Source organism: Trachinotus anak, unplaced genomic scaffold, assembly GCF_046630095.1.
Source record: "Trachinotus anak isolate AG129_WGS33_773 ecotype Australia unplaced genomic scaffold, CSIRO_AGI_Tana_v1 ptg000004l, whole genome shotgun sequence".
Taxonomy (NCBI): Eukaryota; Metazoa; Chordata; class Actinopteri; order Carangiformes; family Carangidae; genus Trachinotus; species Trachinotus anak.
The window spans coordinates 23678108-23690787 of record NW_027273855.1 but is presented as its reverse complement, the minus strand read 5'-3'; the positions used below and the strand labels follow the sequence as shown (position 1 = coordinate 23690787).

General features: G+C 42.1%; 1 protein-coding gene across 4 annotated transcripts in view; it reads left to right on the top strand.

Moving 5' to 3' along the window:
- The window catches only part of hspg2 (heparan sulfate proteoglycan 2), a 94450-nt gene that overhangs the window by 55288 nt on the left and 26482 nt on the right, over positions 1 to 12680 (top strand). For all 4 annotated transcript variants that reach the window (XM_071477259.1, XM_071477260.1, XM_071477262.1 and 1 more), the window contains exons 30-44: positions 2588 to 2658; positions 2757 to 2821; positions 2925 to 3065; positions 4053 to 4244; positions 8287 to 8379; positions 8471 to 8563; positions 8706 to 8936; positions 9045 to 9158; positions 9239 to 9366; positions 9857 to 9943; positions 10059 to 10117; positions 10829 to 10993; positions 11214 to 11324; positions 11636 to 11736; positions 12085 to 12265. In XM_071477259.1, the coding sequence (XP_071333360.1) occupies positions 2588 to 2658; positions 2757 to 2821; positions 2925 to 3065; positions 4053 to 4244; positions 8287 to 8379; positions 8471 to 8563; positions 8706 to 8936; positions 9045 to 9158; positions 9239 to 9366; positions 9857 to 9943; positions 10059 to 10117; positions 10829 to 10993; positions 11214 to 11324; positions 11636 to 11736; positions 12085 to 12265 (1832 nt within the window). The remainder of the gene's footprint in view (positions 1 to 2587; positions 2659 to 2756; positions 2822 to 2924; positions 3066 to 4052; positions 4245 to 8286; positions 8380 to 8470; positions 8564 to 8705; positions 8937 to 9044; positions 9159 to 9238; positions 9367 to 9856; positions 9944 to 10058; positions 10118 to 10828; positions 10994 to 11213; positions 11325 to 11635; positions 11737 to 12084; positions 12266 to 12680) is intronic.

Here is a 12680-nt window from a genome sequence, read left to right as displayed (position 1 = left end):
ACAATGGAACTTTATGAAGGGACACATTTTATGACATTGTTTTATTGCAGAGGGACCTTTCAGATGTTTGATGTTATGCTGATGTCTTAGTATTTGGTACTATTGGCTTTAAAGGTGTGTTTTATGACTAACAGAACTATTGCACAAAACCCTGCTATGAAGAGATAGCTTAGCATTAGTACCTCTCATGTATATACATTTGTACAAGTTGTTATGGCCAGACTACCTCAAGTTTTACCCCCAATGCTGCCCAATGCTTGTTAGGTTGTTTTGAAAATCTCATGTACGTCATGCCTGTTTCCTCCATTCACATGGGTATGTCTTCAGTATTTGTTTTAATTGATACAGTGTTGGTGTCCTGGAAAAACCTTAAATATGGCAACCCTCGCTTTCAGGACAAAATCAGTTATTGTTTGCAACGTGTGCACTGCTTTCTATGCTGAATAATTTTATGAATAAGTCCTAAAATGTTCTACATGTTTAGGCTAGTTTCCCTTTTCAGTGTAAAGGTCTGACTGAAGATACAAGGTCTTCCTGGAACACAAGTGTTAAGTTTCAGTGTAAAGGTTAGGTGCTTTTTTTATTATTATATGAAGATTAGTTTTGGCGATAATCCCCCGCTACGTTATCGACAAAGCTAACAATATCCCACCCTGCTAGTAGCCCGAGAAAAAAACATTTTACTGTGTTATTTGTTATTCATAGATTTTCAAAAGTAATGAGGCTAAAATTACAGTTTTAGCTGAGCTAGTGATGTTGCTGTAGGGATGGCAATGACTGTTGGTCCACCACTTTGGTCCAGACTAAAATATCTCCCCAACTATGAAATGGATCGGTATGAAATTGTGTGCAGACAGTCATGGCCGCCATAGGATAAATCAAATTGACTATGCTGATCCTCTGACTCCTTAAGTGCCACCTTGAGGTTGATATTTATGGTTTTGAATGAAATATCTCAGTGATTATTGGATAGATTGACATTTAGTAGAGAGATATTTGTGCTCCCATCAGGATGACTTTAATGAGCTCCTGAGTGTTGATCTAGCACCATCATCAGGTCAAAATCATAATGAAAGTTTGAAAATCTTGTGTAGAAAGGTAATAATTTGGCACAAGGGCCATGGCGTGGCCAAAATGCTCTGTTGAGCACGAAGTTTTATTGCAAATTGAACCTTACATTTTGATATTCCTTGTGAACCTAATGATGTTTTTGTTCTTATGGTGGCACTAGAAGAAAATTTAGCTACATCTGAAAACAACTGGATTCATCTGCTCGGGACCATGAATATTTACAGTCACTTTCATTGTAATCTGGCCAGTAGTTGTTGCGACCAAAGTACAAACAGACTGACTACCCTATATTTTTGCTAGCAGGGCCAAGGTTTGGTCCATCATATATGATCATATCATCAGCATTTAGTATTAGAAATACATAGACCTAGTTTCCTAAATCATATCTATATATTTTTAGGAGTAATAAAAATGTAAGTTGTTTGTGCAAATTGTGTCATTTTATTGTGATGTAAGACCACTTTGTTTGTCATGTTATGGTTATTATGAGCTGTATGTTCATTCATAAGAACCTTTGGTTATGAACACATAGCATTTTCAACACCACATCTGTTTTGACATGCTTCTATTTTCCTATGTAATGAGAATTATCCTCATCTTTAAATCTGTAAAACAACACGGACTGGAAGGACTTTGTTAACTACACCTTAGAAACTACTGTATATCTCAGGAGTAACTTTGAATAGGATTTCCCAAAGCAATTTCGTCCTCTCTGTTGGCTGTTGACCTGCGGACCTGGACAGGTGAGGTAAGACCAATAGCAGCTGTCCTCAGCGCAGCCTGCACAGATCTGTGGTTGGATTAGCCTTTGCTCTGGTGGCAGTGGCATTGTTGGCTTGGGTAGAAGTCGTATCGCTTTGCTATGTCACAAAATAAGAAATAACTTTCCTCTTCAGCAGCTTAGCATCTTGATCTGCTGCTCATTTTTTCAGCTGTGCTCACTTCTGCTTCGTTCTGTTATCACTTCTGTGTTTGTGAAGCTTTTTATTTTAACTTTTTTTTATTTTAAATCTGGTGATAATTTCTTATTCTCTGTTAATTTAATGTCATTGTTTCTGTTCCTGTGCGAAGGCTTTTCAGCTGTACCACACTCGTATGAGAGATGGACTCAACATCTGAGACATGTTGAATGTTTTAGCAGCAGCTTCATCCATCTCCAGTGCAAGCAGTGTTTCATTATCTTTTTCTCTGGGAAAACTCTTTGTATACATTGCAAAAGTGGGGTGTCTGTGATTTTTTTGGTCATGTGAATATAAGACCAGTCTTTGGTGTGGATATGTGTACTTCCTGGATGGAATAACGGAATAGTTTGTATCTTCCTTGTCTGAATGACTCAGTCCTTTGTTCGTGGTTAAGGTCTGCTTTGGGTCAAGAGGACTCCCTAAACGACGCAATTCATCAGATGTATCACCTCTTGCAGACTTCCCAGCTTCCTGCCTCATTGTTTTTGGGTAAAAGCTTGTATCCCTCTTGACTGGAAATATTTACTCAAACACATTGTCTATTTTTATTTCAGATGTGCTGCAGGATACACTGGCAACCCACTGCTCGGACAGAGATGTATTGTTGGCAACAATGAAGTCAATGGTACATTTTATCTTATGAGCCATGAAAATTTTCTTCATCTTGACAAGAGTGAGAGTTGGTACACGCTGAAACCCATCTGCTCCACTGTCCTGTTACAGGGAACTGCCGTAACTGTGACCCGAGAGGAAGCGAAAGCTGCAGTGGTGGTGTGTGCACCTGCAAGGTGACCAAACAAAGACACTTTCTATTTACACCGTCTCTCTTGTTGTGTGTCCCGATGTGGACCTTATTTCTTTGTATCTCCTTCTCCTGATGCTATGTTACAGATGAATGTTGAAGGCCCATCTTGCTCCAGCTGTAAGCTTGGGACCTTCAGTCTCAGCAGTGAAAACAAAGATGGCTGCTTGTCCTGTTTCTGCATGGGCATCACTCAGCAGTGCTCCAGCTCCACATACTACAGAGACCTGGTAAGGCCTATATGCTGCAGCAAGTAAACAAACACTCTCAACAAAGAAACCAAATGCAAGTTTGCACTGAGTAAAGTAGCTATATGCAGTAGCCACAGCCTGTTGGCAGGTGAGTTCCACAGAGAAAAGACATGAGTGGGCTAAATTCAGGGGAGTCTGAATCCCATCCATCAGTGATGTTAGCCAGAGATTGACTGATATCTCCCAGTGGAAGCAATTTTTTTCTTCTCCCCTTTTTAGTAAATAACTGCAAGGATAACTTTGATATATTTTTGATTGTCTTTTGCCAAGGTCTGCTGTTGCATAAGCACTCCATTGTTGTGAAAGCTTTCTCTGTTACATTTCCTGCAGAGATAGTCAACAGCAGCCCATAGAACTGATAAGTCACTTGTTATGGAAATCTGCCGATTATTCAGTCAGGTCAGGTCAGTACAAGGAATGCAAGTACATGTTTTGGCATTACTCCAGTGACTTTCTGGTGACACAAAGGTTTGATTCTTGAAACTTTTAATGTGCCAGTCAGGACCAGTTCAGCAACTTAAGTCAAGTTTATTTTTACCTTTTTGCTCAGCTGCCAACTAAGTTTTCTCATAAACTGACTTTGCCTCTTCCCCTACAAAGAGAGCTGCATGTCTTCAATAATCAGTCAAAATTGCTGTGGAAAGTAATTTTATTACTTATTATTTGTAATATTGTATAAAGTGAGATTTCCGTGTCTTTGCCGAAGAGTTGCTGAAGAGAGGTTCAGAGCTTCTATTGGTCGGCTCACCAACCTTTTGTTGCTGGAGCTCCACAGAGAAGCCCAAGACAGGAGATGTACCTATGTACATCTATGTTACTATTTTGAGATTGTTTTTGCTACTTAAAACCAAAAATATATCTTCTAATTGATATCAAAACTCTAAATAAAACACAGGAAAAGTGTGGGACCTTTAAATCTTTATTATTTACTGAAGATTGTTTGTATTTTCAAATGTCCTCTTGCAGGTGTCCACAGTCTTTTCCCCAGGGAACTTCCAGGGATTTGCTCTGGTGAACAGTCAGCGCACCAATCGCATCACCACTGGTTTCACGGTGGAGGTTTCCACTGGAAACACTCAGCTGTCCTATAGCAACTTTGACTACCCAGAACTGGAGCCTCATTACTGGCAGCTTCCAAGGGCCAACCTGGGGGATAAGGTCAGTATCATAGAGCACATACAGCAGCTAAATCAGTGAAAGTAGCCAAAGCAAGGACATAAACTTCATGGTGCTGTACATAAGGGGCTGAGCAGCACTCATCCGAAACTTGTAGACCACTCTTCTGCTATCGCCGTCTCCATTTTACTGCTTTTTCCTACTTCAAACTTCAGCCAGTCTTTCTTTTCAAACAAATTTGTGCAGATTGCTTTTCCGCGTCTGTGTGCAACCTCTGTGCTACAGGACAAAATGTTTTGCGTAAATTTATGGGCCCAAGTGTTCACTTACATAACATAGATTTTTTTCGTGTGTGTGTTCACTCTTTGTAGAAAGATTCTTTCTTTACTCGCATGAGACGAGGAGAACAGGTATAGTAATGTTGGGCAGTAGTTGTCGTGTTGTGACTGTAAAGTGTTGTCTGGCATGTTTCAAGTAATTGCTGATGTGGCATTTTTAATAATATTAAAAATTATATATGGCATTCAGTATATTATACTGAATGCCATATATTTTATGCAGTGCATATCAATACATGATGGATGCACATCATGTTTTATGGTTGTAATCATTTCTTCATGTTGAGTGAGTTTGTTGTGAGAAGCATGATATTTTTACAGCTGTGTTTGCAGTTTTGCGGCTGAAGGTGAGGACTAAGTGTCTCTTAGATCTGACCAGATGCGTCACAGTGCATTTTGCACACAGAAATTGCTTTCTGCTCCACATCACATGAGCCCTGTAAATGGATTGATCATTAATGGTCCATTAAAGAGCTTCATACAGTTTAACTTTGCTCCAATAACACTGCCATAACACTCCCGAATGCCATCAGCTCAGTGATAAGGAAAGTGATCAAAGAGCTTGCTTTATCCACATCAATAGAGTGACTCGAACTTGCCAGAGGAGCAGCTAAGGAAGGGTGCTTCCATTTGGAACCTGATGGCCTCTGAACATAAAGACACCCACAGATCCAAACGAGCTAGCCAGGTATTTGGTTTGAATTGCACCGTAGATTGTTGTAGTGAAGGCAGCACTCGCACTAATCAGAGTAACCCAGGCACAGTGTTTCTGTCATTTTAAGCTAACGCACTGAGACTTTGTGGACATCTATGGAAGAGAATCCCCCGTGGTTCATAGATGTAGCAGCATGGAGGATCACCTCGGTGTGACGAAGGGTCACTGAGCAGGGCATGTTGTCAGATGTGACTGCGTGTGCATGTGTGTGAATTACAAGGATCTGAGTTGGCATGCAGAGGTAGGTTTCAGGGAAGTTTCTAAAGTCCAAGAAGTTGTTGATTGAAGTGTTTCATTGGTGTGATCCCACTGTTGGACTGAGAACAATTCACCAGAGCCCAAAAACCTTTATTTTCTCCAGTAAACAGGTTACTACAGTGCTTGTGGATGCATTTTCCGATTACCTGCATAACCTGAGTTCTCAGTAACCTGGTTGCTTCTGTGCATGTAAACATACTGAGCATCGTAGAGTAGGACTGAAAAGCATGAACCAGCATGTTCACCTTCTTACAGTGATGTACATCAGTGTACATCATGTGTACAACAACTAAATTCTTAAATCCCGTCTCAGTCATTTTTGACTGTTCCCATGGTTACTGTATCTCCGGTACCCCACTGTCCGCCTTCCCAGGGTGATGTCAGGAAGCTGGATGATGAGGTCTGGGCGCTCCTCTCTAACTTTTCCAATGGACAAGCGGGTTCCCCTCCATTCTTTCCCTTCTCCTCTAAATCCTCCTCCTCTTTCTCGTCTTCTTCCTCTTCTTCTTCTTCTTCTTCTTCTTCTTCTTCTCGGGTCCCTACTTCCACTTCCACCTCTTCATCCTCTCGATGGTCTTTGCGTCACCTGAGCCCCCCTTCTCCTCCGTCTGGTATCTCCTCTTCAGTTACGCCAACCAGACCCCAACCCTACTCCCCAGGTCATTCTCCTCATCTGCAGGTACCCTCTGTCAGAGATTACAACAGGTTTACGGATTGTTGATGATCTTTTTTTTTTCTTTTTCTTGCTCATATTGGTGACTTCTTGTGTTTCTCTTTGGGGTCTGGCTCTGCTGGGGATCAACAGAGCAAGAACAAAGTGAGCAAGACTTCTGCTAGGGCTTCTATGGACGGCAGCAAGGTAGACAGTGACGTGATTGAACGAGTGACTGAATCACTCTTGGCACATACACATAGGAAACTGCCATGCTGTCTTTGATAGAAAAGCTTTAAAAGTTAATTAACAACTGGCTGTCCTCTGCTTGTTCAGGGCAGTTAATGTTTTGTTCAAAAATTGAAACAGCACCTAACAAACTTAGATAAGATCTACTGAAGTAATGCAGAATAGTTTTAATTCATAGTTAGGGATAGCTCACAAAATCCCCATAATCGACTGGGTGGTGTTTTCCATTGTGAACCAAATAGCTCCCACTCGGTGCTGTCACTGTAATTGACCACTTGAGAGTGGCATTGGTTTTACAATGGTCTGTCATTATAACGTTGTCTCCTTTAAAACTTAAGCTGTTATTTTCACCTTATTGACAGTGGTAGCTGTTGTTAAAGTTGTCAGACAAAGCACAGTGCAGCTTCTGCGCTGTTATCAAACTGTCAGCAGAGTCTTTAATAGCACTTGTACTAGAGAGTGTGTACTTAAAGGAGTTTAACTGTTTGCCAAACATTTGTCCTGAGAGTCTTGTCAGTCTTTACTTGCCTTCATTCGCCATGCTTTCCTGCTTGTACTGCTTCTCTGCCTCTCTCTCTCCCTCTGTGGCTTATTCTCTTCCGCCTCTCCTTCCTCCTTTGCCTCTCAGTACGCGCTGGTCTACAAAGATTTCAGCATGCACCAGGATGATCTGCTCTACTGGCAGCTCCCAGCGCAGTTCACAGGGGATAAGGTAAACTTCTGCTGATGTCCCCTCCTGATCCCTGGTCAACCCAACCCAGTCACAGAAATACAGCACCTTTATATCCTCCAGTCTTCCCACTACCCCTCTGTCCTCATCATCATAACTCCCTTATCTTTAGTCCCTCACCTGTCCACACTATCTGTGCCCTTTGACTTTGTCCCAGCCCTCCCTCCAACTGTCCTCTTGAATTCCTGTACTACATTCCTCCACTGTAATAAAAACAGAGATAAAGGCTTGTGCTATGTTACCATATGTTATGCTATATTACTTGACATACCATATGTTATGTCAAGTAAGGGCCAAACTGTGGTTTATAATCCATATTCATTCTTTCTGTCACAAAAATAATTTACAAATATCCCTTAATACATTTTAGGTTTTACCTTCTTGGCTGTCTGTTGTTTAACATTTAGGTCAAAAAGTGTACAAAATATTTTATTCATTAAAGGGCCACTTCAGTGATGGCCAAAAATGAAGCCACAGAGGCAAATGTCAGACACAATACAACTGTTTTTACATGACAAGTAAATTAAACTTTATGTGTAAAATGGGTGTAGTGGCCCTTAAAGTGCATTCACCGCTCTGAAATTTAGTGACATTCACGGGAGTATCAAAATGTGTTAATTTCATAACTCGCATTAGGGCTGAACAATTAATCAAAACATTTTTGAGATCGCAATACAGCCAAGTGCAACATCTGAATCACAGGAGCTGCAATTTTTTTGAAAAGGGCAAAATGTGTCACAACATACCACAAATGAAGCATTGTGGTGCAACAGAGATGCTTGGACCTATGCATCATGTTCTCCACACGTAAGGGAATACGTTCGTTTTTTGTTTTTTTGTCGCATTTTTATATATTTTTAGTGAAAATTAAATGCAAAAATTAGCATTCCAACTGTAAACATGACTCATACAGCAATTGTAATGGCTGCTAAAATAATCGCAACATTAATTTTTTTCTTCAGTGCAATCTCACATGTTGAAAGAGAATTTTTATTTTGCTCATGCACATCCTCTTTGCACACAGGATTTGATGTTTCAGAACAGACTGTGTCGCTCTGTGTTTTTGTTTCATCATGGGAACTGCTGCTGTGTTTGACCTGGTGACAGATCTAAAGCCTCTTCCTTTGCTGACCCTGCTTTAGGTGGGTTCTTACGGCGGAAAACTCAAATACACCATCTCCTATGTGACCGGTAGCAGAGGAACATCTCTCGAGGGTCCTAATGTCCAGATTATTGTGAGTATCCTCTCACGCTGACCTGCTTGTTTTCCTCTCAAGCTTGCGTGTATTCGCAGCGTTTGCTCACCTGTCGCTGTTGCTCCTGTAGGGTAACGACATCACCCTGGTAACGTATCAGTCCTGGAACAGGAGGCAGCGGGAGGGCAGAGAGAGTCAATCGTTCGAGATTGTCTTCAGAGAGGTGAGTGACTCAGAGTTAAACATTAACATGCTGAACAGGAAGTGTTGTCAGTAAGCATCTGTTGAAGAGATGTTTGACTGAACCTAACCTCCAGGTTTCCACATCATTGCATGAGAATAACCACTGTCTTCTTGTTTCACAGGAAAATTGGCGTCGTCCCGATGGCATGCCCGCAACCCGTGAGCACCTGATGATGGTTTTGGCTGATCTGGATGACATCCTTATCCGAGCATCCTATTCCACTGAGATGCGGTCCTCCAGCATCTCTGATGTCAGCATGGAAGTCGCTGTGCCCAACTACAGCGGCTTGGCGCAGGCCCTCGAGGTAGAGCAGTGTCGCTGCCCCCCTGGATACCAGGGACTCTCTTGCCAGGTAACACATCATCTGTTCTGAATTGCTGACTTCAGTGGAAGCAATCCAGGCTGATTTTGCTTCATTAAAATGCTCCCTGATGTATCTAAATCTTAATGTCTGTTTTAGGACTGCGCCCCTGGATATACTCGCACTGGAGGAGGTTTGTACCTGGGTCACTGTGAGCTCTGTGAATGTAACGGCCACTCTGACTCCTGCCACCCTGAGACTGGCATCTGCACGGTATGAAGCACTGGATTATGGTGTTATAGCAGTCTGATGAGATGGACAGATCTCTTAACATGATGCATTTCCTCTTCCAGAGCTGCCTGCATAACACCCAGGGTGACTTCTGTGGGCAGTGCGCCCCTGGCTTCTTTGGCGACCCCACTGTTGGCACTCCAGAGGACTGCCAGCCCTGCGCCTGCCCTCACACTGACCCCGACAACCAGTGAGTACTGGCACAGATAACAAGACCTCACATTCCACCTCCATTTATAGCTCAAGACAAGTCTGTGTTGGGCTCACTTGCTGTTGTTCAAAGTAAATTCCATTGTCTTGTAAATTCTGGAGTTTGATTCGTTTCCATTATCAACCCGTTTTCTGCCAACCAACTATTGCAGATTCGCTGTCCTGCTGAAGTCATCTGATTTGGTATCCGCACATTTTAACAAATCACTGGGAATACAAAATCTTGTAGGTGCCAGTAAAAAGCAAGAGAAAAAACTACACTGTAATTGTTCCGTAAAATGTGAGAATCTGCTGCTTCCTGGGCAAATCCACTTGTTTTTTTAATCGAGTGTCATATTTTGGTTCCTCTACCAGAATCTGCTTAAAAAAATGTGGCGCTAAATTACTTGTTAATAGGTTTTGCAGGGAATCCATTGATATTGAAACTAGAATTTAGCTTATTGTCTGCGTGTGTTCAACTCATGTAACAGGTTCTCCCCTACATGTGAGAGCCTTGGCAATGGAGGCTACCGGTGCACTGCCTGTCAGCCTGGCTACACTGGCCAGTACTGTGAAAAGTAAGATAAACCAGCACTTTATTTCTGTGTTACTGAAATTGTTTCAAGTGGTTAATTTTGATAAATTGCACTTACAGTGTGGTTAAATTTTCTCTCTTGTTTTTACCATCATCAGTTGTGCTCCTGGATATGTTGGCAACCCACAGGAGAGAGAGATATGTCGTCCACACGATGGTAGGGCTACATTTTGTTTTAACGTGTGCTCAAAAATGTACTTGGATTGTGTGTGCTTCAAATATTTACTTTAGCACAATGAGCTATAATGAAAAAGACAGGAGGATATTTTGCAAAGGAGGCAAAGATAAGTGGAACGTCTTGTTTCTTTAACTTAGACTTCACACTCCAGTTTCTTTTTTATCACTTGGACCTAATTTGAACCCATTTGTCCCATTTCACTTCCAGGTTTTTTTCAATTAAGAAGAAGGTTTCTTTAGGAGTTAGCCACATTCAACTCATCCCTGATTTGTTTCAGTTAAAAACAAAGTCATCATTGAATGTTGTCCATCCAGTTTTACTTTCTGAAGCATGAATAAGAAGCATGAATAAGAAGCCCAGTTTGGCCAAGCTTATTTTGTGAAATATTATCCCAATGAGCATTCCTGTGACCCCTTTCATCAAATTTCCGACATGCAAGCTGCAATAATTTATCTTTTTGTTAAAAATTAATTGTTCTAATCAGAACAAACGCCACATTTGAGACCCATGCACAGGCACCATGCACAGGCACGCCGGAGCCCCGTAGGATTCGCACATTTATCTGCAATTTGCAAGTGACAATCAGTCATGAAATGTGACACTGCCACTATTTGCGATCTGCGGTGCTCTCAAAATCACTTTTGTGAAACAGATCCCTGATGAGTTTGTTATGACCTTTGCACTTTGCAGCTGCAGCTTCCATGGTGGTGAAGGTTTATCCAGAGAGGGTCTTGGCATCCCAGGGTGGCCCCGTCACACTGCGGTGTCAGGTGTCCAGCTCTCCTCCACACTATTTCTACTGGTCCAGAGAGGATGGGCGGCCCATCTCCAGCAGTGCAGACAGACGCAGACAAGGTAAGGGACACACTTTGACCACATGGCCAAACTTTTGGTGGGATGGCAAGATATGATCATACCCTGTGTATTCTAGAAATCACAGAAATGTTATTGAAATAGGTTTGGTTTTTTTTGTGAGTTGTTTGAAGTACATTATTGAAGTTCAGATTTAACTGATCTTAACACATAAATCGCCTGTAATTGATACACATACTGTATCATCTGTGTGTGTGTGTAGGAGCTGAGCTGTACTTCCCCAATGTCCAGCCGAGTGATGCCGGCGTCTACGTCTGTACCTGCCGAGACCAGCGCAGCGCCAACAGGAGCCGTGCTGAAATAGTTGTCACAAGTGTGTATGAGTCTCACTTCCATATTAGCAAATAGATTTGGAAAAAAAAAAAATTTTAACCTCAAGCTGCTTATTGGGGCATGGTAAATAGATATCATCTGTGGCTCAGCATGAGTTTGCCTATGCACAGATTACATAAGACCTCATTTTGGGATAAGATATGTGCAACAGCACTGGCAAAAAAAATGAGTTTAAATGAGTCTGAATCAGACCTGCCCTATGGTATAACACGGTTGTTTTAATTTCTTATTAATTTTCCAGCTGTATTAATGAACAGTCAGTGTAAATGAATTGTCTCTGCTTTTCGCCAGGCGTCCAGTCCAAACCCATTGAGGTGACAGTTGAGGAGCCTAAAGCCCAGACTGTCAGGGTGGGGTCTACCGTCAGCTTCATCTGTACTGCAAAGAGCAAGGTAACACTGGTCAATGATTGTCAATGATGAGTACTAAAATACTTGATTGATTGATTTATTTATTAAAGTTTTACTTTTAAAGGTTTACCTCAACATTTATTGACTTTCTTTACAAGTTGGACAAGAATATAGACACCACTCTCATATGTGGAGCTAGAACCAGCAGCTGGTTAGGGTAGCTCAGCTTAGCATAAAGACAAACTGAGACATCAGTAGGTATGGTGTGGATTTTGCTACCTTTGGACAAAGACAGACCAGCAGTTGCCTCCTGCTTCCAGAGAATGAGACTGGCCGAGATGATTTCATGCATCTTATTATTTCTGTGTGTCTATCTGCTCACTTCCACAGTCACCAGCCTACACCCTGGTGTGGACCCGGATGGGTAATGGGAAGCTTCCCAACCGGGCCATGGACTTCAATGGCATCCTGACGATCCAGAACGTCCAGCCTGAGGATGCTGGCATCTACGTTTGCACGGGCTCCAACATGTTTGCCATGGACGAAGGCAACGCCATCCTCTACGTGCCAGGTTCGTGATCCTTGGCACTGCGTTCCATTACCCATCACCCCCTGCCACCCACCCTACCAGCTCTGGCTCCTGTAGTTTCCAACCTTAAACTTGAGTCCCCCCCACCCCACCCCCCCAGCTTGGAATGGTGCATGCTTTTCTGTTTGACTGCATTCGTCTGCATTTGTGCACTGTAAACACTTAGAACTGCAAGCTTATCATGCTGTTAACCTAGTGCTAACTCCCAACGCTTTAAACCGCTGCTCTCAGATACCAACATAAAAGCCATGACTTGTTATCATCATTCTGCTCTTCTCACTGCCTTTATTTAACTCTCTCTGATCAGTGGATTTTTCTGTGCTTTAAATGAAGAAATACAGCTTGTGGGTCTGTTATAAACTAAAATTGCAGATAACATATGGGGTTAAGTATGGAG